The 27,267-nt window shown below is 37.0% G+C and overlaps 5 protein-coding genes across 5 annotated transcripts; 1 reads left to right on the top strand and 4 right to left on the bottom strand.

Annotated features, from left to right (window-relative positions):
- Window positions 1-387: 387 nt before the first annotated feature.
- LOC127800754 (uncharacterized) lies at window positions 388-1,226 on the bottom strand. The gene has a single exon (XM_052335554.1). It carries the CDS (start codon window positions 1,111-1,113, stop codon window positions 670-672), a length of 444 nt encoding a protein of 147 aa, XP_052191514.1. The 5' UTR covers window positions 1,114-1,226; the 3' UTR covers window positions 388-669.
- Window positions 1,227-9,848: 8,622 nt separating this feature from the next.
- On the bottom strand, window positions 9,849-10,693 carry LOC127800746 (histone H1-like). The gene is made up of 2 exons (XM_052335541.1): window positions 10,463-10,693; window positions 9,849-10,370 (listed from the first exon to the last, which is right to left on the bottom strand). The coding sequence occupies exons 1-2, from the start codon at window positions 10,559-10,561 to the stop codon at window positions 10,002-10,004; spliced, it is 468 nt and encodes a 155-aa protein (XP_052191501.1). The 5' UTR covers window positions 10,562-10,693; the 3' UTR covers window positions 9,849-10,001.
- Window positions 10,694-14,810: 4,117 nt separating this feature from the next.
- Window positions 14,811-15,784, top strand: LOC127800738 (leucine-rich repeat extensin-like protein 3). Its single transcript, XM_052335529.1, has one exon. The coding sequence runs from the start codon at window positions 14,865-14,867 to the stop codon at window positions 15,372-15,374; it is 510 nt and encodes a 169-aa protein (XP_052191489.1). The 5' UTR covers window positions 14,811-14,864; the 3' UTR covers window positions 15,375-15,784.
- Window positions 15,785-18,595: 2,811 nt separating this feature from the next.
- LOC127800730 (uncharacterized) lies at window positions 18,596-20,022 on the bottom strand. Its single transcript, XM_052335516.1, has 2 exons — window positions 19,737-20,022; window positions 18,596-19,316 (listed from the first exon to the last, which is right to left on the bottom strand). Exons 1-2 carry the CDS (start codon window positions 19,878-19,880, stop codon window positions 18,756-18,758), a joined length of 705 nt encoding a protein of 234 aa, XP_052191476.1. The 5' UTR covers window positions 19,881-20,022; the 3' UTR covers window positions 18,596-18,755.
- A 1,092-nt stretch (window positions 20,023-21,114) lies between these two features.
- LOC127800761 (GATA transcription factor 15-like) lies at window positions 21,115-22,094 on the bottom strand. Its single transcript, XM_052335564.1, has 3 exons — window positions 21,926-22,094; window positions 21,720-21,827; window positions 21,115-21,647 (listed from the first exon to the last, which is right to left on the bottom strand). Exons 1-3 carry the CDS (start codon window positions 21,941-21,943, stop codon window positions 21,390-21,392), a joined length of 384 nt encoding a protein of 127 aa, XP_052191524.1. The 5' UTR covers window positions 21,944-22,094; the 3' UTR covers window positions 21,115-21,389.
- Between the last annotated feature and the right edge of the window lie 5,173 nt (window positions 22,095-27,267).

The raw sequence follows: 27,267 nt of genomic DNA, 5'->3' as shown, positions 1-27,267 counted from the left end.
TGTATCTGGGCCGAACTGGTTGGCCCAAGTTCATTAGCTTCTCTCTCAGGCTCAGCCGCTATGTTGCAGGATATACACCTTACAAAGCCGTTTCCTTGTTTCAGAAAAATTTCTTATTTTCGTTTTGAACTAGAAGAATCCCCGTTGTTTACACGTTTCCATTCCCGTCCTCATTTTCGTTTCTGTGCGACATAGGCCGCAACACCTTCTCAATACTCGGACACAAATCAATAATATATTGATATTTTTTTTTTGTAATACTGCAAGTTCGGTGGGTACCAGTACCAAACATTTTAGCGAGAACCCAACTCAACTCATCACAGTGATTTATGGACGCAGCGAAACTCATCGCAGACAGTCGGAATCAGTAGAAAAATCATAAAGAAATTTACCCAAAAAGGCAGTGGATTCAATTCAACAACTTTTGCTTTTTTTCCATTCCATAACAACGATTAGGAACAAAGCTATATGAGGTATCGATCTAATCAGGCAGAATATATGGACAATTTATTTCTAAGAGGAAACATCGATCGTTTATAAGGGAAGACATTGAAGAGAAGAAAAAAGGACACGCGAAACTGCAGATTTTTATTCTTTTTTTTATATATATATATATATATTTGTGGTTATTGTTTGGCGTTCGGCGTAAGGTAAGCGAAGAACTAACTTTCAGTGAACTATCTGGGAGCCGAGATTGGCAGCGTCGAGGGGCACCAATTGGCCCTGCGCCGCCAGCAAGGACTTGTAGATCTCGACGATCATCCGCTCATCATACTCCTTAATCGGCCGCCTCCCAAATCCGGAAACGGAGTCGTCAAACCCGCCGCCGTAGCCGGTGCTAATCACGGGGGAGTTAGCGATCCGGAGCATGAAGTTAACGTAGGCGTCGCGGAGGCCGATAAGCAGCTTCTTCGGGGAGAAGGAGAAGGAGAAGCGGAGCTTGGGAGTGATCTTTATTCTCCAGAAGCGCCGCCTCCGGCTAGAGCCTCCGCCTGCCCGGGCCAGCTCCACCCGGGTCTTCCGCCGCCGGCCGCCGCCATTAAGCTTCTCGTAGCCTCTCCGCCGCCAGTACCCCTTCAGGCCTCTATACACCCTCGTCGATACCCCTTCCATTCTCGACTAATTTCTTCCCTAAATCTCTCTCTCTCACTCTCTCTCGGGCTTTACGGATCAATGCATTCCTTCCATATAATAAGAGAATAATAATAGATGAAGGGGGGGGGGGGGGGGGGGGGGGTATGGTGTGAATCATGGCCGAGCACAGAGAAATAAGATAATAAATGAAGCTGCTTCGACAGACACGTATCCGTATTTCACACGAGCTTTGCCTCTTAACATAATCCACGCCTCGTCGTACGTGCGAGATACTCTTCACCTCTACTCCTCTCTCTCTCTCTCTCTCTCTCTATATATATATATATATAAATTGTATGTTGAACTTAATTTAAAAATTGATATTTATTTAGTTATTATTTACAATATAAAATAAAATTTGACCCAAATATTGAGTCCATTTTTTACACCGTTAATCACTATTCGGACTCCGGCTAGAAAATAAGATTAGAAAACCAGTGGCGAACCAGTAACCAGTAACCACCTTAACTTTCGAGCGGTACCATGCCTTCTCACGTGGGATACACGTGTGATACCTAAAGCTCACCTGCCATGCCGTTCGGTTACGCTGCCAAATTTACATATATGCCCTCTACCGCTTCTTCACGTACGTTGGCTTGTAATTATGAGATTAGAAGCAACTAATACCAATAATCCTATGATTTGACAATAATAATAATAATAATAATAATAAAAAGAGTAAAATAAAAGTAGAAGCCGTTGAATCCTTGGCTTAAGTTTGTGACATAAACTCATATTACGTACTTTTTATTTGGACAAATTAGTTGCCTTGTGGTGTGTGGGGACCAATTAATCACTCACACCTCACTACAACATAACTATATATAAAATAGTTGTTTATCAATGATCAAGTTTGTGTCAAATCATTATCTAATAACGTGGTCTCATGCCATAATCAACGTAATATAATATCTGTAATAGAAAATTAATAACATGTATTACTAAAAATATATTTGATCCATTCATTATACTAATGTAGAAAAATACAATACAAATATTATTTATGGATCGTAATTCGTACAGTATGTGCAATATCATAATGGCCAAACCATCACTAAAGAATCATGCCCAATTGTGATGACTTTATAAAGGGAAATAAAGGGCAGAAGGGAGGCAATAAATAGAGCAATGGCGTGCATTAAAGAATTCACATTTTATTTTTTATATATCTGAGTGAAGGGTCCCATTGTTGCAACTTTAATTGAGTATCGGAGGCGGCGACCACCAATATTTGAAGGCCACATTTATTTAGTGACAGTAAGCACGAAAATGCATGGTAGCGTACACTAATCGATTCGTGGTCTCACTACAAACATAAAATCACCCCAACCCCCGTCCCCCGGCCCCAGCCCCAGCCCCAAGTACTAACTAACAATCGATCGACAATAGCTCGACATCAAATGTAATGGATGGGATGGATACCTTTGCGTTCGTTCTCTCCTCTCCTCTCCTCGATCCTGGGTGGGAGGGAATCGCATCTAGAATGATCTTCTTGTTGTAATTAGAGAAGATGTTAATCCATTTTATTTTATTTTATTTGGAGAGTCGCTCGCTCAATCCTCGTTCGGGCAGACTTAGCCATCGTTCATGAGGTGTGGGGTGACAACTGAAGAACTTCTGAATCAATTGAATCGAAAGTAAAGTGAGAATGAAAATAAATTATATATGTTATAATATATACATACATATATATTATTATGTTACGTTTCCATCACGCGTTGTCCCACTATATTTATGACGGCATAAGATTCTTGCATCTAACGCCGAAAGAAGAATTTGTTCAATTGGAAAAATCAAATCACGTCCGCACCAGCCCAAATTCAAGTTTCATTCATTCCAATTTGAAGTTTCCAAATGCACTCAATGTATGCACCCAGCCAAACCAAACAAAGAATTCTTGCAATTCCCTGCTCTTTGCTCGCTTCGCACTTCCTGGCAGAAGACAGCACAAATGAGAAAACTTCACTGTTGTTTATCATTGCTGTAGTTTAAAATAATGGTTGTGGTTCTACGTGTGTAAAGTGTTGGTTCGATTATTAAATCGATTGAAATTTAATAATTAAAAATAATTAAATTATTGTGTAAAACTAAATCGAATTGACCAAATAAACCTAAAAATCGAACTAATTGAAAATCAACAAAATTGAACAAAATTCGTAAAAATTAAACCGACCAAATAAATCGAACAAACCCCAACTGAATAGACCGAACTAATTTTCAGTCTTACTATTGCCGTCGACCGATGATTCCAATTATCAGAATCGATCATTAGATTCCCTCAGCTAAGGTGGTTTATATATCTAAAAATGAATTTAATTTAACAGTCTAATTTTTTGTAAATCTAAAAATTAATTTTATTGTCAAAAGACTCAAAACCCGTTCCTGAAAAAACGTTGCCGACCTTGTGACGCCCTGACCCCTACTACCGAGTGTCACCTTAACCCAAGGTTACACAAAAAATTCTTACTCCGGAGACCAGCTATGCCCTAATGGCAAGGAAATAAAATAATGTGGGCGCCCTAGTTAAAATCCACGTTTCATTGCCTCTGGCCATCGAGAACTCAAGATTTAAGACTCAAAAGTAGCAAGAGGACACTCAAGTCTCGCATCTAACTTGTGCCCTATAAGCAAATTAATAAGCTGCAATTTAAATATATTTTGGCTTACACACACAAAGTGTTCGTTATTATATATATATATATATAAACAAATCAAACCGACAAGCACATACGACATTCGACACAACTATTAAACGAAATAATTACAAGCTACTTGACCCACACCGCCATCATGGATTGTCGCTCTCATTATCTAGCTAGTCGTCAACACACACCGCATTTCCTTTACCGACCCCTAAGCTATCTGTGTGGTTAGTGGGAATGAAATGGTGAGTCTTGAGACTCAATAAAAATAATATACAATGCAGTAAATTAATAAGTATGACATCATAGATAAATATAAAGTGTAGCGCGCATACATGCCCGTCCATCGCATCTATCTCAGGCTCTTGGTGTCCCCTAGTGGTTTCTTCTAAGACTCTATCTTGAGACTCCTACGATAAAAAATTTACTCCTCCATGCCTAGACATTTTTTCAACATCTTATGCAATCTATGATAAAAGTAAATTTACATGCAAAACATATTAAACCTTTACCTTAAAAAAAAATTGTCTCCTGTTGACTCGTTGAGGTACCGTCGACACACCCAAAATTTTTTAATAAAATATTTATAATATAAGATTCAGAGATTAAGTACTCATACTAAAGTGCCTTGCTACTAATTAAATCCACCAAATTAATTTACTAAATTAGTTCACTAAATTAATTCATTAACCCACTAAATTAACTGTTATTCTAAATTAATTAATAAATTATTTCTCCTAAATTGTCTGATGAGAGTTACCTTAGTGCCGAAATCTCTTCCTCAAGTTCAGGATCAACTCCTTCCAAAGTCCTTCCTGCCCTTGCTTCCCTTTGATCTCAATTTCACAGTCAACTCTCCTATTTATACTCAAATTCCCAACTGATTTCATTGCAAACTCTACTTAGTTTATTCACCTTAAAGCCCATCATTTGATAACCCACTTAATTTGACAACATCATTTCACTTCTTTTATTTCACATGGTGCAATTGCATCAAAATTTGGAAAAGTAATAAGGCTTTAGCGGATAGCAGTAAAAGCAGCCCCAACGGCTACTACGTGGCTCGACGAGGCCTCACAGTCGTGTGGCTGCGCCCGCACCCTCGCTCATGGGTGTCATTTGGCTCCCTGAAATGATGTCGTTTAGTGCTTAAACCCAACCATTTTTCTTGCATGGCCATCGGTTCAATCTCACGACCCACCCCAGCCCCTTACATGCACATGATCGCCTGCGTCAACCTCACCTTCATTAATATTGTGTTTGCTTTATATTTATGGTGATGTTGCTCCAGTTTCCATTATTTCACTTTTGCTCCAAAACTTTTTTTTTTTCAAAAATTTCTCAAATTCCCAAATATGCAATAATTATAAAGAAATTATCTTAATCCCCAAAAATTTATTAATTATTTCTCAAGTTCGCCAATTATTAGTAAACCATAAATAGATTATTTCTCATAAATCACCCAAAATCACTTTTTATTATTCTATTTTTCCCTTCAATAAAAATTACTTAAGTACCTTACCATAAATTCATAAGTGAATTTAATATTTCCATAAAGATCATTAATCATATAAAATCCTCAATAATTAAATATTGAGATTAATTACTATTCCTTAGAAATACAGAGACGTTACAGACCACCATCCACAATGGATTCTGACGATTGAAATTGACTATCAAATTCATCTTAGCTTAGTGACCCAAAAAACAAAAGGATATAATAGTTGGATTTTAGTAGATCTAGGTTTTAATATAAAATATCCACCTACAAAAAGGTTGTTGAAAAACTTACTGAAGTGGCCCAAGACCGTATGATGTGAATATATTGATAAAGTTGTAACTTAAGAGCCAATCATAAGAGTTGTGAGTTGGCTGCATTTCAAATTAATCTTGGGTATATTTTGATTAATATCAGTATTTCTCTTTTAATACGTGGCAATACATTCATCTTTGTATTTTACTATTTAAATAAATCTCAAAGAGTGTAGCAATGTTAATCGAATTATGATGAAATCATACTAATGAGATCAAATGACTGATGCTTCATTCTTAAACTATTCCTGATCATAGGACTATGGAGTGGGCCTCTATAGTACCGTCTAGGTTGATACACACTATGCATGCTTGTAATGAGGGTAGTTAATCTCATTGACTACTTGTGTAGTGACACTAATGTAAGTATGTAGGTGCTCATTGGTGAATGAGTTCACTGAATGACCTAACTTGAAAACACTCAAATGGTAATTCTTACTAAATGTCAATTGAGAGTTTTATGTGGCGACATGTGTTAGTAATCTCTTTTCCTCAGATACCATAGTTATCTTGTATGATAAGTGTCATGTTTTGATGTCACTATACAGGGTCCAATAAGATAAGTCCCTAATAGGGTGGTTATTGAGTATGATTCGAATCATACGAAGGTAAGTGAGTATGCAAGATGTAATCTATCGACCTTAGTAATATTTAAAATGTATATGTCCTATGTGAATGATGAAGTCACAACTTGAGGAGTCGTTGGCCAACGTGGATAGTTGAGAATTAATAAGAGTTATTAATTCGACTGTAAGTTGTGGACTTAACATTCGTACACATAGTGTTGGTTATTAAAAGTTTGATATTTTACCATACTTGTAGACTATACTAAGGCATTATGATAAAGGGATTGAATAACACTAAAACTCGCAACAAAAATGTTCATCAGAAGTGTCATTTGCATTTCATTATGATAGGAGGGCCATGATACGTTGCTAGGCGTCAATTTTGGTCTAAGGGCAAGATAATAATTTTTGTCAAGAGATGAAATAAATTAAGGATCATAATTAAAGAGTTTTATTAGGAGTAGGATTTTATAAATTGTCCTTTTCCATCTTCATAGTGAACCTATAAAGTCATACGCAATCAAAGAGGAATTTCATTAAATTTCAGTGGAATCGAAAAATGTTTTTGGGGCTCGAAAGAATTCGTGGATTTTTGGAGCGAGGTAACACTCGCGAAAAAGTCCACGGGATGTTAACAAAATGAGGAAAAAAATAAAATAAGGTGAAAAACCCACAAATGGGCTGGGCCTTGGCCCAATATGTCAATAACATGCTTGAGCTTTCTATAAATTCCTAATTTGACTAGGGTTTTGGTAGGGCTCTCTATTTTTGCTTCACCCTTTTTGCTTTCTAGAGAGAGAGAATTGGTTTTTAAGAAAAACCAAGACAATTTCTAAAGTATTGGATTAGATATTGCATGGCTGATGGAAGGAGATCGAATAGGCATGCTCATGGACATCGATTGAAGCTTCTTTTTGGTGTGACTCACTTATAGAGGATGTGTAACATCTCGTGGAACAAAGATTCATCCATTCTTCATCGAATAACCAAACGGTTTGATTTTTCGTTATATATTTATATTTTGAAGAAATTATATATTTGTAAATTAGATCCGTTCATTTTGGGTTTCAAGATTAGCCAAAGAGTTTGGTTGATTAAAATAATTTTAATTTTTTTGTTGTGTTTGGATCTAAGAAACCCAACATATATGATGGAAACGTAGGCAGTTTAAGGTAATGGTGGTTGCCAAGGTGGTGTTGACGGACAAGATTGATGGTGTAAACCGGAGGGAGAGAAAATGATACTGGTAGTGATAGCCGATAGGAACAGAGCTAGTCATCATTGGTGTCGGAGGAAGAGAAGAAAGGTCAGTGTCAGCATCGAAGAAAGCAATGGGATTGTTGAAAAGTTAGAGACGAATGGGAAAGGAAAAGGTCGAACGAAGGCTAAATTTGGAAGGACCGAAGCATTGGTTTTGTCTTTCTGCCATTCTGTTTATTTTTCTTTTATATTGCACCAAAAATGATGTCGTTTTATAATTTTGGTTAATTAAGTTAGTTTGGTTACTTCAAACAAACAAAAAAAAATCAAAAATTCAACTTTTAAGAAAAATTATTCGAACCGAACCAATGCAACACCAAACTAACTAATTTTATTCGATTAATTCTGGTAAACCGAACTTTTGTTCTCCCCTAGTGGTGGAAGCTAAAACCGATTACCACGTGTTTTCTTAAGAATTTAACATTAGGGTCGGGAACAATACTTGTAAGATAATAGAGAAGGGCTAGATCTTCCAATATGGCTTTTGACGCTTAAGTCGATAATAAAACTCAAAAAGAGAAGTGGATGAGTTTGTAATTAGATGATTTTATTTGTACAAGTCATTCTTTTATATAAACTGAAGAAGACGGGATATTTGGGATTAGTTCTAAGATGGTTAGGATTTGAGATTCTTTCGGGGGATTCTTGAGGTTAGTTATTATCAAATAGTGAAATCTTTGGTTTAAATCAAGGTTGTGAATTCTATTTCAGTTATCGTTTTGGATTTTTCACTAAAATAAGATATTTTGGTACTGGAGCATTTTGGTATTCCACTTCGAAATTATATATATGTATAATTTCATACTGATCGTGACTAAAATAAGAGAAATGAAGAAGGCTCGCCATATAAGAAAAGAAAAGAAGAAGGAGAAAGCTCGTCGGTTGTCAACTGACACCACCGACCTCGCTAAAAGGAAGATTAGAAGGAGAAATGAAGAATAAAACTGACTAACCGACATCGTCAGAAAAGAAAGGGAAAAAAAAAGACGGCCTGTTAGAAAAGAAGATGAAAAAACAGAAAAAGAATCCTTTGAAAAAGAAGATAAAATGTGAAAGATAAGAGAGAAAGAAGAGGAAATAAGAACTATTGTGTTGTCACAATCAATGTGACCTGCGAGTCATCGCCGGATTAACCACAACCATTGTGTCTATGAGCCATTACAGGAATCGAGAGGAGATAGGGAAGATTGAAAGAAAGGATTCATTTTTTTTTCTGATTACTTTTGCATATAGCACCCACCCCCTCTCTCCCATCCCACCATCATGACCAAAATTTCAATTTCGGCGAAAATCGTCATTCTGACTAGTTTCGACCAGAAACCTTTGAGATCGTCGAGAACTTTGTTTGTAGGAATCTTTAAGAAACTTTGTTTCAATTTTGACAAAAAATCAAGACATTCTTTAAGGGTATTCCAGCCAAATGGGAACGAAATTGACCACGCTAGTTTAAATTTAAATAGAGATAGACCCATCAAATTTGACTTAATCCTTTAGATTTGGGATAAGCAAGTTAAATTCGAGTTACACCTTTACATCTAGATTTAAGTCGGTGAAAATGGGACGTCTCATCCCTTGCTGGTCTAAATTTAGAATAAATTGCAATGTTGAATCGGCTTCTTTGAAATGGGATTTTGGAACTTTTGTTTATTATCATTATAGAATTTGTTTTATTTGTAATTAGTGAAGGTGGGGGATCCTTTTTTCACTCGTTGAGAATTCGGATTGTTATATATTATTTGAATTTGATTACAGTAGAAGATTTAAAACCAAGGCTTAAAATTTATTGGTTAAATTTGACTGTTTTACAAATTAGGGGGATAAGTAACTCTACTGTGCATGTGGTTGATTTGGAATTGGGTGTGGTGATAAAAGTGTTTAAATTTATTACCAAAATTGTAAGAGGCGACGACGAGTTTCAACAATTTGGTACAGTTAGCTTTTAGTTTTTTTTTTTTTAAATAAAAAACTAAACAAAATGGATGAAAGATATTTTTAAAATTTGATAAGGCTTAATTAATGAAATATAACTCGAAATAGAGAATTTATTTAATTAACAGAATAGATAAGTGGGGATGAGATGAGAGATAAAACAAATTATGGGTGGAGAGAGGGGTCCCGGGGCTGGGGCTGGCCCCACTGCTCTATAATTAACTTTTGTTCATTTACTGACAATGGGATTGGGATTAGAAATCAAAGCGAAGGAAGTGCAACATCATCTCTCTGCTAATTACGATTGCCATTGCCATACGCAAAGGGCAATTTCGTTTTAAATTTCAGAGACAGCGGCGGCGCTTTGGACCTAATTTTTATTAATCCCTTTTAAGTTTAAGTTAAATTTAGTTTTAAAATTAAAACTAATTTTGAAAAGGATATATATATATATTTATATATAATGATTAAACGAGTAAATTACCTGCCATTGATACTAAAAGGCCCATCACACACACAAAAAAAAAAAAAAAAAACATCCACTTTAACTTAAATCACACAAACAAACACACCTGAAATGAAGAGACCTAAATCAATCGCAAAAAAACATTTGTCTGCTACATTCAAACCGCCATTAAAATTTAAAAATAATAACAATTCAAACCCTAGCCCTAGCCCTAGCCCTAGCTTTGACGACTCTCTTGTTCATAGATTCAGGAGTCTTAACCTGACTCAGTCGCTTCATTTTCGCCGCCCGCTTCTCGCCGTCCTTATCGGCCGTATTCTTAGCCCCCAAGCTGTTCTTCTTCGGCGGGGCAGCAATTTTCTTCTGGGGCGTAGAGATCTTGTAGGAGTTCTTCAGCTTGACAAGCTTCTCCGATCTCACGAACCTCTTCAGTTGAACGGACAAAATTTTCTTGAAATTTGGGGGAAGCAGAGTTCTGTACTTGTCTTCCATAAACTTGGCAATGGCTGGCTGGCTTGAACCCGTGCGCTCCTTCAACGAAGATATAGCTTCACCTATCATCTGTAACAAAACACATTGAAAATCAGAAAAAGGAAAGGAAAAAAGCATTTGAGTTAGAAAAATCTTGATGCAAAGAGGTGTGATCGGAGGACCTGAAAGTAAGGCGGATGAAGATGAGCTGGAGGAGGAGGAGAATGGGTGTCGGACTTGGGCTTAGGCTTAGACTTTGAGGGCTTCTTTGAAATGGCCATGGATGGATGCGTGTAGCTTCAGCTAGTAATTCTGCGCAAGAGATTTTTATAGACAATGGAGACGCGAGTCGTGGCTCTGTTACGGAGAATTTGAAGTTTGGGATCCCACATTTGAAATGCTTGGTTTTTGCGGGAAACTCTTTCTCTCTCTCTCTCTCATGTCATGCCCCTCTCTCTCTCTGGGGCCCAGCTCAATTCATTTGGATACACCGCTTGGTGATGAGCTGAAATTTTTACACAAATTAAATGCACAATTTTATGAATTTTAGTTAATTAGTGTGTAAATTAATTTATTTTTAAGTTAATATTATACGAACATTTATTTTGTTATGCGGTATAGTTGGAAGGGTAATTAAAAGGCTGATTGAAAGTCAAAATTCTTAGTTAACATTTGAAAAAGAGTTGGAGTCCAATTGAAATCTTCTGTGCACAACGATTGAAATTCCAATCTAAACCTCCACTTAATTTTCTAGTCATAACTTCCCCCATAAATATCAGATTTGGGTGTTGTTATATGCATTAGAAAACTAAGATAATTATCTACAACTTAATTGAAACCCACAAAGCCCAATTCTAATGTGAAGGTAGTCAAAAACGCATGCAAAATTGCTGACCATGGGCAACCCTGTTGTTTAGGAGACTTGTTAGTTTAGGAATCTATTTTTAAGTTGGTCTTGGACTTCCTAGAGGAGCCATCAATTTAGAAACTTGGGAGACACATTAAAGAACATATTGGACATCAAGAAATCCTAAAAAATTAAAAGGGAGAAAATTTGCAATTTCTTTTTAGAGATAATATAGGTTTTTTTTTTTTTTTTATAAAGACGATTTTACTTCCTTCCTTATTTTATTGAGCTTTTTGTCTTACTCACTTGTCCACTCATTCCCAACTTTTGTAATAGCCCTAGAATGACCAAAAGCAAGGTTTTGGAGACAAGAGGTTAGACAAAAAGTAGTGTTACCTCAAGGAGGAGTCAAGGCAACATTAAAGAAATTGGTTTTAGCTTCTAAATTCGGTTCATCTTTGATTATTTGAGATCTCAATTATGTAGCAACTCTTGAGTGATTTTGAGGATATATTATTTATTATGAGTGGCTAATTAATTGTTCTAGAATTTCTAAAGAATTCTATATAATGAAACATTATTAGTTTACTTAATTTTTTATAGTGATTGTTATTTCGACTATATTTATTTTGTTCTAAACGTAGTGCTTGTAGTTACTTGATCAACAAAGATATCTTATGATACTAGACATAGATAAGTAAATAATAGACTCTTAGACAAAATAGCACATGTTAATAGAGAATGAGGTTCATTTGATTACATGTGCAATGTTTGGTTATAGTGACTTAGGTTAGTTAAATAAAGTTATTATACCTATACTACAAAAAAACAAGGTTTTAACGATGAAAAAAATTGTCACTAAAAGCCTAAAATTTCTTCACTAAGTAATTAGTAATGGAATTATCAACAGATTCAATTAGTTGCTTAAGTAGGAATCTCTAAATTTTTAGTGACAGATTTTTAGATCCGTCTCTAAAACGGTCATAGAATCGATTGTATTTTGATTTAAAAAAAAAAATTAGAGACAAAAGTAATTCTATTGCTATTATTAGCTATGGAATATTTTTCCATCACTATATGTAGGGATGAAATTAATTCCGTACTATAATTATTAGCAATGGAATTATATAGTGATGAAAAAATATTTTGTATCTAATAATAATTGGGGACAAAATTAATTTTGTCCAACTCCTAAACATTAGTATTGTGAAGAATTTATTTGACACTCAATAGCCTATAAACTACCCTCAGTAAGTAAAAAAAAATCTTATGTCCAGCTCCCTAAATAAATTGTACCGCATGATTATGATTATTTATTGGGTTAAAGATTATTATTATGAAGCATTTACATGGAAATATGTAAAAAAAATAAAGAATATACATATTAATATGGATAATTACTAAAACCAAAAATAAGAATATTTTAAATAATTTATATATTTAACCCACAAATCCGGCCTCAAATTAGCCTCCCTTTCACTCTCCCATGTCAAATAAAAAGAACTTTAGAAGTCAACTCATACCTAACATTAATTATATAGCATCTGCTCTATTAAAACAAAAACCAAATCCCAAACAATAGAAACAAAAAGGCAGGTCAAAATCAGATGCATTTTTCAGAGTTAGAAAACAAATCTATAACAAATAATGTTATAGAAAAAAAAAAAAGTACAAAGACGTTGGTGGTCACATACAGATTTTGATGACAGTGGCAATGGTGGTCATATACAGATTTTGATGGCGGTGGCAGTGGATGGTAAAGGCAACAACGGTGGCGGTAATGGATGGCATGTAGCAGGCAGTGGCAGCGGAAGCAAGGGATGATGACGGCAACGCAGTAGGCGATGTGGGCAAAAGACGGCGATGGCAACACGGCATTTGGTGTGTGCGGGAACACTACATTAAGGTTGATTAGGAAAGCAATTATTCGTCATTCGTGATTTCTATGTTGTTAATTTTTTTATAGTTATGTCTATAATTTTTACTTCTCTCGCTGAGGTGGTTTTTCATACAAAAATACTTGATATTAATTGTGTGTGTATTGTGATTCTTGGTTTATATATATTTTTTGTGTGTGATTTGCTCAACATATTAGAATTGGTAGAAACATGACCCAAAAATACTATAATAAATTAAATCAAAAAGAACAAAAACCACATCTTTATTAGTAGAAAAAGATAAAATGGGCTGTTTTGCCAATTGATAAGACATAATCTAATGGCAGGCAAATGAGTAGGTGGATCAAAGATTCAAAGGAGAATAAATAGAGATAGCATAAAAAAAAATTTGAAGTCTTTAAGGGCTTTGTAGTCTTGAGGATAGAAATTGAAGATTTTAAATGAAAACTCACTGTAATGTAATATTATTTTTAAATTAATTTATTCTAGCTAAGAGCTCATTTATTTTATTGATATGATTTTAAAGACCGAATGAAGTGTTTGCTTATATATTAGAATAGAAGATAACACGATTGAGACTATTTAAGATATAAATGTGTTTAATTTTATATATACACACAAAATGCAAATTTTGTAACCAATTAATTGACAAGCAACACGTACATCAAGCAAATCCAGGTCCAAAAATCATGTCAAGCAGCACACGATGAATCAATCTCAGCCATCATCTTCATCTCCATAATCGAAATCTGGTTTATTCTATTCGAACAATAATCATAAAAGACGTGCTCATTGTCATCTATATAATTAGTTAAATGACATTTTTCTTCTATCTATCTTGCACCCTTAGTTAGCTATTTATTAATTGAAGTACATAAATATAAGAATAGTTAGTTATTAACATAATAAAAGTAGTTAACTATTAATATTTTAAAATAATTTTAAAATTTTTATGTAAAAATAATGATTGTTTTATTTTATTATTTTATCATAGACAAAAATTATTTCGTCTCTAATTTTAGAGACAAATAAACTTCATTCTTTGATTTCGACAGAATATTTTTTTGTCTATCTCTCAATACATCTTAAAGAAAAAAAAAAATCATCTCTAAATTAGAGACGAAAAAATTCAAAGATAGAAAAATCCCTTTTTGATCCCATCTCTAACTCAGAGACGACTATTTTTTATCTCTAAATCTGTTTTTAAAACCTTTTTGGCCAATCCTTATTAGAGACAAAAAAAAAACATTCATCTCTAATTTTTTTTTTTTTTTTACATTAGACATTAGCTAATGAATAAATTCGAATACTTTGATTGATGTAATTTGTAACATAATCAACGAACACTGAAGAAATTTAATACAGTTGATTTGTCTGATGAATTTTGAAAACTCTATCTTTTAATTAATTGAATTTTAATTTTTTAGAATTTAAGTGATTGTTAATAGTTTAATTTTTTTACTAATTACACAATTTAGGATTTAATTTATTTAAATAATTCGATTGTCTAAATATAATCAATTGTAATTAATTTTAGTATTGAAGAGTTTTAATATTAGTACTAATTCTAATCTATCACTTGTCTATATATCTTGAGAGTAAAATAAAAAAATAATAATAATAATAATCTTTACTCGTCATGTCATGGGCTACATGAAGAAATAGTTGCATGTTTTTCGTGGGCTACATGAAATCAGGAACACTTGGCGTTGCATTCCCCCAAACCCCACCACCGTTGTGTCCTCTCGTCCCTCATCTGTCATCTTTTGGCAACTTTAAAAATACTCTTTCCTGCAATTAAATCGCCCACATTCCTTTCCTCTCACACACCAGACAACCATGGTCAGATTCCTAGAGCCCCCATTAGTGGTACTCTTCCTTCTGTTCCTTTTCGTTCTCGCTTCACGTTTCAATGTCTCGCCGGCAATTTCGTCCGTGACGGCCATCTCACGGGACCAGGTGGCCTGCACTTTGTGCTCCTCCTGCGACAATCCTTGCCAGCCCATTCTCTCTCCGCCGCCACCTCTGCCCCTGCCGCCGCCGGAGCCCAACTGCCCGCCGCCGCCTATGCCCCCACCGCCGCCGGAGTCCAACTGTCCGCCTCTGCCTCGGCCGCTGCCGCCGCCGGAGTCCAATTCTCCGCCTCTGCCGCTGCCGCCGCCGCGGCCGATTGGAATCAACTTTCCAGAATGGCCACCTCCGAACCCCATGATGCCTTACTTCCCGCTTTACCATTACAATCCACCGGCCTCTGCCGACATCTACAGTTCCGCCGGCATGATGGCGAAACGCTCAACTCTTTCCGCCATTTTCCCTCTTCCTCTCATCCTGTCGTCGTTCATTGTCTAAGCAAATAATTATACCCATTTCAGCTCTACTTATTTTGTAAAGTAAATAATCAGCTTTACAAATGACTTGTTGTAGATAAACATGTGCTCTTATTGGAGTACCAGCTGCTGTCTGTTACTGCCCCACGGCTCCTTCAAGGAAGAAGAAGAAGAAGAAGAAGAAGAAGAAGATGGCGGGTGTATCTATATTTGTTAGAAAGAAATAACGACTAGCTAGCTATTGGATCAGGCTTCATTAATTTACTGTAACATTAATGGATAGCCGTTTGTTGGAAAACGTATTGTGAGTATCAGCAGCTTTGCACAAGTTACTGTTATTATATGATCATTGTTTCTCAATCTATTATGTAATTATATAACGAATTTTCCATTACTTAATATAAAACTCAGTCAGCCGCGCGCAGCCGTATGTGTACATTCATCGATCGCATGATAAAAAAGATTTTTACGGAAATATGATCAAATTATTATAAACTTGGCATAAATTAAACATTATACGTTTTGTGTTGTTATTTTTTTTGAAATATTGTATCGTTAAACATTGTAACTAACTAATTTCACCAAATTAAGTAAATATCAAAGATCAACTTTTTTATTATCAGGAACTAAACTAGATTCTCAGTGTACGTGATTTTCAAGTTTCAAGAGGTGACTTTTAGCTTAAATATATGACCTTTTTAATCAACTTTATCTACTTGCTTTTTGGGTTAGTACACAGGTACACCCCCCCCAAAAAAAAAAAAAAAAACAAAAAAACAAAATTGTTGGCAAAAGTTAGGAAGGCCTTAGCCTTAAAAAACCCGGGACAGGGGTGATGTGAAGAGGGGCTGGGAAGAGATAGGAGGGCGGCAACTGGAGTCCACTCCAGTAGGCATCACGTCGTGTGCCGCTGGCTTGTCGTTGCCATTGAGATTCGGTTACAGACAAAATATTAATTCTCTTGCACATGCAAATGAATCTTTTTTATTTCTAGTTTCTTCACGCTGGGTGAGAGTCGCACGCACCCAGCGTTGACGGTGGGGTGGGCGTTTTGTCTTATTTTGAGTTAGGACCTTAAAAATTATCATTTTCTTCTAAACGCCAAATAAAACTTCTGCTCGTCATAAAAAATGAATATACTGCCTTACCTACCATGAAGTGAGTGCCCGGCCCAAAGGCAAGGCAAGGAAGGCGTGGGGCCACGTTGGAGATAATCCACTCTACAGCCCTCGTTACGAGCCCAAACCCATTAGTAATTTTACAAAAATGAGAGCAGGAGTTTGGTGATTGGTGTTTGCTTTTCCTTTCTTCTTCATCATTTGAAATGAATGAAGAGTACAGAATTTTCTCCATTACTATTTTAATTCGGATTAAGCTACTTGTCCAGAAAGCTTCAGAGAGATCTTTATCGAATTTTTTTCAATTTATTTTTTATTTTAATTTTCATCTTTTTGCTTTTTGAATCCTGTCCATTTTCACTCTCCCTCTCTCTTTTAAGTATCTCTCCCACACTCTCTCTCTCCCAAACTCACCACTAAAACTCGCTCTTTTTATCTCTCCCTCCCACCTTCTCTATCTCTCTCACACACTCTCTCTCTCAAATCCATCACCACCGTGAGCACCATCGTCACCTCCCCCACTGTCGCGAGCACCATTTGTGTTCCCCCTTCCCTTTGAAGCTCGCACTGCCTCGTCCTTACCCGTCGTCACCCCTTCTTCTGTCGTGAGCATCCATGGCTCCTCAACCTCCGATTGTCCAATCCCCCACCTCCAACTCATTCTCACTCTCTCTCTCTCTCCCGAGCGAGTGCCTGACCAGCGACCGGAGATGGAGGTGGAGGCATCATGGTGCTCCACCTCCGACAGTCTGTTCCCCCACTTCTAGCTCTTTCTCTCTTTCTCTTTCTCCCGCGCAAGTGCATGATCGGTGACCGACCGTCCCTTAGCAACTGCCAGTGTGTTTTTCAGTTGGGGTCAAAAATTAAAAATTAGATCTAAAAAAATCTAACTGCTAAATCTAGTTTATTTTTACGTATGTTAATCTTATTCATTCATTGTTTTTAATGATAGCCTCTGATCATCAAAATCTTTGCCCGACGATAGTCATCAATCGAACATCACTCGAATGTGTAATGTAATTAATTTTATATAATAGAATTCATGTACCTAAAAAATTATAATTTATGTAATATAATTAATTTTATGTGGTGTACTGTATTTGAAAAGTTAGAATTTATATAAATTTTGTTATTTTATCTAATTGAATTATGAATTATGAGACATTTCAATTTGAGTGAAAAAGTGAGAGAGGCGACTTCGACATGGTGCTTCGACCGCTGATCAAGCACTCGCGCAAAAGAAAAAGAGAGAGAACGAGTTGGAGGTGAAAGCACTATAATTTTGCGCACTTGCCAGAAAGTGAGAAAGAACAACTCAAAGGGCGAAGGTGGAGGATTGGACGGCCGGAGATTGGGGGGGGGAGGGGGGGCGGCATGGATGCTCGTGACGGAGGAAAGGGCGAGGCGTTAAGTGGCTGCGGAGGGCGATGGTAGTCCAAGTGACGATGTTAGGGGGGCGACAGTGGTCTTTGGCCGGTGGTAGGGAAGAGGTGGTGCAAGCAGCAAATGGAGAGGCGACAACAAACAGTGCTTGCGGTGAGGGAGGGGGGCAATGATGGTGTTCGCGACGATGGCGGGGTGATGATAGATAGTGCTCACGGTGGTAGTGGGTTTGAAAGAGAGTGTGTGGGAGAGATAATGAAAATATGAGGGAGAAAGAAAGATTATGGAAGAGATAATGAAAGAGGGAGAGTGAAAATAGGCAGGATTTAAAAAGCAAAAAGATCAAAAATTAAATTAAAAAAAAATGGTAAAAATTTCTATAACTTTGCTTGAACGTTTGTCAACAAGTAGCTTAATCCTTTAATTTAAACCCCCTAATTCTCCAACGGAATACAAAATTCGTTTGTTCAGCCATTCATATAACCTATATTACACAAATCCAAATGAAAATGGAAGAAAATTATGTAAGATTTATTTCTAAGTATCCAATCAATTAAGAGTAGTGAAAAACGATTATCTTGATGAGAAAAACTGTCTAACCGTCGCATAAAAATGGTTATGATCCTTTCTCTTTTAATATATAATAACAAAAAATTATTAAAATATAATCATTGTTATAATTGCTTGCTATTATCATTGCTATCAATTAAATTAAAACTAGGATAGAGAAATCCAACTGGGAAAGACTATTGACATTTTTATTATCGGTTAATTCAGTTACACATTTACTTTTACAGTATCTAATCTAAGCATGAAATTATACAAATTTCACAATCGCATTTTTGTTTAATGTTCCATGAAACTTCAGAAATTTCCGATTACAAACTACAGCAAAACGTCGGTCACCAATTCTCACCGCGAAGCTCCCGGAGAACCCTGCCGTGGGGGGAGTCGGGATCGCCCCTCATCGCTGCCTGTCTCCATATCTCCACAGCCCTCCGAAGCGAGTCCTCTGCCGAGTCCAGTTGCTCCTCCCTCCATAGCACAACGTCGCCGCCGCCGCCAAAATAGCCCATGTTGGAATCCGCCGTCCCATCGGTGGCTTTCGTGATGGGCTTCCTGGTGTCCGCCACCTCAATCTCCGACAACGGCGACGCCTTGTGGTGGCTGAAATACTCCTTGTTATCCTCCTCCTGTTCTCTGCTCAGCCCCGTTTCTCCATCGTCTGGCCATGGCGTCCCGTCCAAGCCTGCGCAGCTCACCTCCTCTGCTGCAGTTTTGGTATTTTGACGGCGCTTTTGTTGGGTGTTGGGATCTAATGGTTGGTTCACTGCGGTGCTCTCGAGTTGTGGGGAAGACGCATATGGCGGCTTTGGACTGACAAACGGCTGGTTCTCTCTGCTGGGCTTCTGCTCCGTTTGCTTCTCTGCAGCTTCAGCCTTCGCCTCCTCTGCGTCAATTCCCTGCAGCAACCACGAACACAACAGTACCGATTATTCGTTAGGATAGGATCGGTCTAAGAAAAAAACAAGAACACAGACAAATCAAGATAAATATCTAATCCATAATTGCACATGAAAGAGATAAATCTACTCAATATGTAGTTTCCATGGAGAAAATACAAAACGCTCCAACACACACCTCATTACTTCAAACAACTGATCACACAACCTGAGAATTATTGAGTTGTGAGCTAACAATTGAACTAAATTGAATTAGCTTGCTCTTCTATTCCTCTCCTTTTTGTCTGTTCAGAGTTTGATCGGGTATCATTTGGAAGTCTCCCGTCATAATCATATTTGAATTTAAAGAATCATCTATCATTATTCTGACATAAATATTTACAAATAATGATATGAGCTGCTATTGTTTGCTTCACTTACTTCAGGTTCGCCGGAGTGAGGGTCGGCGGTGCGACGAGTTGGGAAAACGGTGGCCAGTCCCCGTCGGAGGGATTGGTGGCGGGGCACGCCGGTAAAGAATCGGAGAGCCATCCTTGCGGTGATAGCCGCTAATCTCGATTCCATTCTCTACTTACAACTTTGATTTTGGAATTATTCGGATATTTCGAACGCTTTTTATAATTGGTCGGAAGACAATATGGCCACGGCGAATGAGGTGGTATAAGTAGGACGATAAGCTTCCACTTTCCAGTCTTTTTGCTGCTAATTAGCTATTGTGGGAAATCGGCACGTCTCAATTTAATTTGATGTGGCAGTTGTTTCTAGTCCTTTCGAGGTGTTACGTGTCAGCTTCTAGTGCTTCATCTACTTACCTGTCTTGTCCCGATTCCCCTAGAAGCTCAAAGAAGTCGGTTTTCCAAGGTTGCTTCTTGCTCTGCTTGTCCTCCCCTTTACAAAGCTCTTCTTCTCTTTTCGTCTGACAGTTCCCTATATTTCTTTTCTTTTCTTTTCTTTTCTTTTACAAGGGACAAGGGCTGAGAGACTGACTAGAAAATATTCGATCGCTGTTGGGTTTTATGCACTGTTCGCATCGGCAAAAACCCCGTTTACAGAAACTATTTTCTAGATTATTTAATTGTACGGTATAACTCTTGGACTTTTTTGTTTAATGAAGTCATGTTTTCCCCATTACATTCCTAATTCGTATTATAAAAAATTAACCAGATCACTAGCACACTGAGGCCTCTCTTGGGGAGACATTTACTTGACGCATCAACACCCTATCCTGCACAAACCAACATGCATTCTGTTGACTGTGCGAAAATTTGTCCTAGAAAAAGGCACAGGACAACTGCCTGCTGCTTGCCCTATTCAGTTGGAATCCTGTCAAAAACAGAACAAGATAAGACTGCTCGGATAAAGAACAACAACAATTACAGTGGAAGTATTTCAACAGAGTCTTAAGGTATATAACTTGCCCATCTCAAATTCTTATTAAATATTTCTGGGAATTTGTTCAGATATGAACCATCCTTGAATCTTGATTATAATACCACGTATTATAATGAGGCAATCGCTCACCAATTCGGAAGTTAACAGAGTACAGAGAACAGATACCAAAAGAAGCCATGGGCACGAGAACTTGTAATTTTCCAGAGAACGCTTGCTTCATTGATTGCCTTTTGGAGTGCATTGGTCAAACTGCAAAACCTAACGTCGTTATCCAATGCCCATAAAAAATAATATATTTTCTTCTCAATCTCTCTTTTCTTCCTTGTACTACCCACCTCCAATTTAGGTCTAAGGGCAAAAGTCAAGAAACCAAATTTTCCCGCCAAATCATTCATTCATATGCAAATGAATTTAAGAAATAAAAATAATACGATTGAATAAAGGACGGAATACAGTGATGATATGATAGACAGAAGAAGTAGCGGCATCTCCGTTACAGCGTTTTACAATGACTTCCTAATGCTTCAACAATTCATGATCTCCCAGTGTTGGCCCAAAATAACAGCAAAATTCAACTACTAGGCTAACAACAGAAAGGGGGTTTACAATTGAAGATAGACAAATTCGGAAAGTTAGTGGGTTAATTAGGGCTTATTGCAATTTCAAAGCCCTTTTTGCTCACTAAGCATATACAGATGATCCACAGGAGAGAGCCATCAACAGTAAAGCCGCCTTCTCTACCTCACCCAGCTTGTTCCTCGGCTTTTCCGATCTCTGCAACACCATCTCTTTCATCAATCTCAGCTTCAGTGGCTGCCCCTCCTTACTCTTCCCCTTGTTCTTCCCCGTCTTCTTCGTCTTCTCCGCTCTCCCCCCGTCCAAACCCAGGAGCGCCCTCCTCCGCTTGTTGTATTTGATCCCGCAAGCGTTACACAAAGACTGAACACACACAACCCATTAAAAACCAAATCGGAGCCCCAAAATCGAAACCCGAAGATGATTTGATCTTACCTTTGGCCCGGCAGGGCCGACTCGCCAGAGAGGCGTTGTCGTCGTGTGACAATCGGTGCAGCTTTTCTTCACTCCAGTAGTCGAACTCGAACTTGAACTGCTTTTGATCTGCGCCACAAAACGAGATAAATCAAATTGTTGATCAAGCAGAAGAGAGTCGATGTTGATGAGTGATGACGGTGATCAGATCAGTGTTCGACGATCACCTTCTCTTGCAGATCCATCGTGGATTAGGCCGCCAACATTCAGAAGCTAAATCTTGCCCACAAGAGAAGTGTCGATGCTCTGGCAATGGATGGTGATCGAGAGCCTTGAATTTGCCAAATAAATTAGTGGTTTTTTGGGGGGCCGTAAGTAAATAATAAATATGTATATGTGTGTCTGTGTGTTGGGGAGGGACAAATAACAGAAGCGTACCTGTGGACACTGGTCAGCGGGGCAGGAAACCCTAGCCCATCAATTTTCGAATGACGAAACTAGCCCTGAGATTCCGAACCCATCGCCTGTCCGGACACGTGCTCAGCAAAAAAATAAAAATCTCTGGTGTTTAATATAAATATTTAAGGATATTTCTTATTCTTAGGAGCAAAGTGAAATCCCTCACCTATCTAGTTTCGTAAATTATTCTTAAAATTTTTGTTGGGGAGTTAAATCACAAAATTCAAGATCAAGATTTAAATATGGAATCTACAACTGACTATATAGCAATCTACAATTTAACGCCTCTTTAAAAACAATTTATGTTGTCTTCAACCACTCATGTAGGGGAGGATATTTTTTATTTTTAAAAATTATTTTGTAAAGTTATATATATATATATATCATGTTAATTCTCTCTAAATCTCTAAGTATAAGTTGTAATTGAGTGACATCACATCAGTGTTTAATGCAACGTATTGTACTGAAATAAAAAAAGAAACATAATGACGTTGCAAAACTTAGAAAAGAAGCTTGTAAAAAGAAGGCAAATTGTGGTTGTACAGGTGTAGTGTTTGTTTTTTTAAGGTTAATTTGTTAGGATTACTGAATACTTTGATTTGACAGTCGCCGGAGTTGACCTCTCCGTACGTCCGACCGTCGAACTCATCCCTTCACCTTCACTGGTCAATGAGGTTTACTTGACGTTTACGCTTCCCATTTTCTTTTCTTTGTTTATTGTATTGTATGCAATTCTCACGCTATACATTCTTATAGAAAATTTTATGAAGATGAAACATTAGTACCAATTTTGAAAGTCCCTCAATATTTTGATTTCCAGTGAAATAAAATACGCTCTGCAACATTTTTATACTAAATAATAATTAAAATATATATATATATAACTGTAAAAAAATCACAGTGAGAGAGTGAGACGGAGACCCATGAATGATGATTGCTTGGGCCTGGAATCTGGATCGCTGTTTGGTAGCAGAGAAAGAGCTGTTTGATCATATACCAATCATACGCACAGGCACAGTTTTGAGTTTACCAAAGAGTCCTCCTACTCTTCTAGTACGCAGCTGGAAAGTTACCAAGAAAACTGCGCCAACTACAGAAAACAAAGGGTTTATGATCAATTAATTATTTCATTGATTTGACGAGAAAACAATGGACAGAAAAGCCAAATACAACTACTCAACTAAGAATATATGGCTGTGATAAGAGACAAAAATCCGGCCCGAATAAGTATGCGTGTGCTCCGGTTGCGGTTGGTGTGGTGGGGGTGTGAGTGAGTCGACAGAAGAGAGCCATTTAATTTCTTTATAGCCCATTTGTCTCCTTCCCTATAGAAAACAAACCCACAATTAAAAATTACAAACTTTCAGAACCCTAATTTTTATTTATTTATTTTTTTTATCATTATTACTTGAAGAGCCGAGGTGGTCTGCTTAATTTGGGCTTTTCCTTTAAAGTTAGTTTACTATTCTCTTTTTTTATAATAATCTTCTTCTTCTGTCATTACCAATCAATTAGATTTAAGCAGTCAGTGAGTGAGTTTGTAATACGTTTTACATAATCATTTAACTGAAAATATCATTAATTCTTTAAATGATATAAATATAAGTGTAGCCTTTAATAAACCCTCCTCAACCTATAAATTTCTAAGTGGCCCAACCAAAAGGAAAGATTTCTTCTCGTAGGGTTAATTAGTACAAAACCATTATATTTTTTATTTATTATTTTACATAATCATTTTACACAGAACTTAATTAGTGCATATAATAATAATAATAAATAATTGATAAATGTTAGTATAATATAAGTAACTTTTAGGTGGGGTCTTTTAATAATTAAAAATTAGAATTTAATATTTAATAACGGTAAATCTATTTGGATAGAATCTATCCGGATAGAATACATTTAATGCTTATTTTATAATATTTTAATTATATTAAACAAAATAGAAAGACAATTTTAACCTTATAACTTCACTCGTTTAAAACTCTCGCCTAAAATTACTGCCCAACGTATTAAAGCTGCACATTTTCAAAACAAAAAAATTAATTATGAAAATGGATAATGACAATCATGACACTTAAGTGGCAGCATACCATTGTCTGTAATCAATGTATTCTCTTTGCATTCTCCTTTTATTTCATTTATGAATTATTTTATTTGGTCCGAATTAATTGACGCATGGAATGAGTAAAGACATCAAATTACGATCCTATATCGAATTAAAGCGATCCTATATCGAATTAAAGGAGGCGGACTTCAAAATAATTCAAGTCCGCTCACACTGGGCAAACTACATCCCACTGGCAGGCATATGCACGCATATGCAGTTCGATGGCGGGCTTCATATTAGATGAAGTCCGCCACATCTTAGATGCAATAGGCAACATTGCATCTGGCGGATAAAATTTAGATGTCGTCCGAAAGTGTGGCCCGCCAAGCAGTGCAGTTGAAGTCCGCCTAATTACTTACCAACACATTAAAACTGCACATTTTCAAGTCCGCTCACACTGGGCAAACTACATCCCACTGGCAGGCATATGCACGCATATGCAGTTCGATGGCGGGCTTCATATTAGATGAAGTCCGCCACATCTTAGATGCAATAGGCAACATTGCATCTGGCGGATAAAATTTAGATGTCGTCCGAAAGTGTGGCCCGCCAAGCAGTGCAGTTGAAGTCCGCCTAATTACTTACCAACACATTAAAACTGCACATTTTCAAAGCAAAAGCTACTGCCCAACACATTAAAGTTGCACATTTCCAAAGAAAAACAATTATTAATGAAAATATCTGTAATCAATGTAATCGCTTTGAATTCTCCTTCCTATTTTCATTCGTCGACCATGGTTTTTTCGAAAGTGTGGCCCACCTGAAATGCTGGGCGGGATTCATCACTTATGAAGCCCGCCCAGTAGTGCATTTGAAGTCCGCCCAACGATTGGGCGGACTTTATCTTCCCACCGGCGGACTTAAACACAATTGAAGTCCGCCAAATCAGTCCCGACGGACTTCATCCCGTGCATCAACTAATTCGGGCAAAATAGCATTTTTCATTTCATTCCACGAGTTGGCTGGACAAGAGCTCTTCTTCTATCTTTCATTTCATTCCACGAGTTGGCTGGACAAGAGCTTCTTAACCAGAAAATGGAGAATGATAATGAGAGAAATAATAATGAGCATAGACGTAAATTATTGGAAGAGATATTTGGTTTCGAAGAAGATGATAGTTTGATTGGCGAAGAATCAGAAGGTGAAGAACAATCTGATTGTGCGGCAGCTGATTATATTAACAACAATTTGGAAGAATCCAATAATGTCAATGCTGAAGAAGGACCTCTACCAGGTATGATATTTAACAGTATTGAGAGTCTGATGAATGCTTATCAAGAACATGCAAGAGTTTTAGGTTTCGCTGTTGCCAAGAGATCAGCTCATAAAAAGAGCGGTGAAAGTTACAAGTATGTTACAATTTGCTGTGACAGAGGAAGGAAATAACAATTTGAGAAGTCTACAAAGAGGATAAATTGTCCGGCAAGAGTAAATGCAATTAGGAGAGACAATGGAGTTTGGCAGGTTTCAAAAACAAAATCAGAACACAACCATGCATTGCAACCTGATATGTCTATTTTGATGCCTGCCCATAGGAATCTGACAATTAACATGAAGAGACAACTGGAAGCCAATGATATTGCAGGCATAAGGCCGTGTAAGAATGTCAGAATGATAGAAGTTCAAGCTGGTGGGCCACAAAATTTAGGATGCTTGCCTAAAGACTGCAGAAATTTCATTGAGAGTCGGAGAAGGCTGAGACTAGGTGATGGAGATGCAGAGGCCATTCGGAAGTTGTTTGTAAGGATGCAACAAAAAGACGGGGACTTTTTTCATTTGATGGACGTCAACGACGAAGGCATGCTAACTAATGTGTTGTGGGTCCATCCTCGTGCAAAAGCCGCATATGAAGAATTTCATGATGTTGTCAGTTTTGACACAACATACCTTGTGAACAGGTATAGAATGCCTTTTGCTACAATTGTAGGCATAAATCATCATGGACAATCAATTCTTTTAGGCTGTGCACTAGTTACACATGAGGACACAAGATCATTCAAGTGGCTTTTTATGAATTGGCTCGAAGCAATGGGAAATATTCATCCTAATGCTATTTTAACCGATCAATGCGAAAGCATCAAGTCCGCTATCACTGATGTTATGCCTAACACTATTCATCGGTATTGCTTGTGGCATATCCTTTGCAAACTGCCTCAAAAGTTTAGGAATGTTGTTGAATTCAACAAGGCAATTATCGAATTCAAAGCTCTTGTATATGATAGTCTCACTATTGAAATATTTGAGAGGAATTGGAATGAATTCTTGATCCGGCAAAGGTGAACATTCCACAACAACTGGACAGGTACTGCAACTTTTAAATTAAGTATTACAAAAGTCAATTGATTACATTAAATTGTTATCATCTAATGGTTTGACATTGAATTTTTTTATTTGTAATACAGTCACAGCTGTGGCTGCTATGTAATAAAATTCATTGATGACATTTTGAGACACAGAGAGGATCGTTGGGTCACTGATCAGACGAATGATGATACCCTTGCCCTTCGGAAGAAAATTGCATATTATCTTTATAGATATAGTAAAGTAATTGATGATAATTGATGTTCGGTAAGTATTCTTAGGCTTTAGTTTTAATTCAATTGTTGTATCTTGTTTTATATAACAAACTATCTTTTCCTTTGTATGTGTAGTGGCCAGTGGGCATTATCAGAGCCGGACCTTCCATGAGGCCCGTGAGGCAGCTGCCTCAGGGTCCATGAAAAATAATGCATTTGGGGGCCCATAAATTGGAACCCCCTTTATGGGTAAGGGCCCAGCCGCCCAGCCCCAAATGAGAGAAATTTTGTGCATTGCTGTACTCTTCCAAAATTCTCTATAGTCATGTCAATGGATTGTTCAAGCTGATTTGCTTTGTTTATTCTCATTTTGTTTGCTTGCTGATAACTTTGAAATTTTGTGAAAATAAATGTAAAAATAACACTGGATTAGGGTAAGGTTCTAGTTAATAATTTGAAAAAAATAATAATAAAGAAAAAAATC

Source organism: Diospyros lotus, chromosome 1 (assembly GCF_014633365.1).
Source record: "Diospyros lotus cultivar Yz01 chromosome 1, ASM1463336v1, whole genome shotgun sequence".
Classification (NCBI taxonomy): Eukaryota; Viridiplantae; Streptophyta; class Magnoliopsida; order Ericales; family Ebenaceae; genus Diospyros; species Diospyros lotus.
Note: the sequence above shows the minus strand (reverse complement) of the source record. Positions and strands in the feature narration are given on the sequence as shown.

What these genes read in the sequence shown, in the direction of transcription:
- LOC127800754 (XM_052335554.1), bottom strand. Translation starts at nt 1,113, where the DNA reads ATGGAAGGGGTATCGACGAGGGTGTATAGAGGCCTGAAGGGGTACTGG.
- LOC127800746 (XM_052335541.1), bottom strand. Translation starts at nt 10,561, where the DNA reads ATGGCCATTTCAAAGAAGCCCTCAAAGTCTAAGCCTAAGCCCAAGTCC. An exon ending in TTCATCCGCCTTACTTTCAG is followed by an intron (nt 10,371 to 10,462) that starts GTCCTCCGATCA and finishes GTTTTGTTACAG; the next exon opens with ATGATAGGTGAAGCTATATC.
- LOC127800738 (XM_052335529.1), top strand. Translation starts at nt 14,865, where the DNA reads ATGGTCAGATTCCTAGAGCCCCCATTAGTGGTACTCTTCCTTCTGTTC.
- LOC127800730 (XM_052335516.1), bottom strand. Translation starts at nt 19,880, where the DNA reads ATGGAATCGAGATTAGCGGCTATCACCGCAAGGATGGCTCTCCGATTC. An exon ending in CTCACTCCGGCGAACCTGAA is followed by an intron (nt 19,317 to 19,736) that starts GTAAGTGAAGCA and finishes TGGTTGCTGCAG; the next exon opens with GGAATTGACGCAGAGGAGGC.
- LOC127800761 (XM_052335564.1), bottom strand. An exon ending in TCGGCCCTGCCGGGCCAAAG is followed by an intron (nt 21,648 to 21,719) that starts GTAAGATCAAAT and finishes GTGTGTGTTCAG; the next exon opens with TCTTTGTGTAACGCTTGCGG.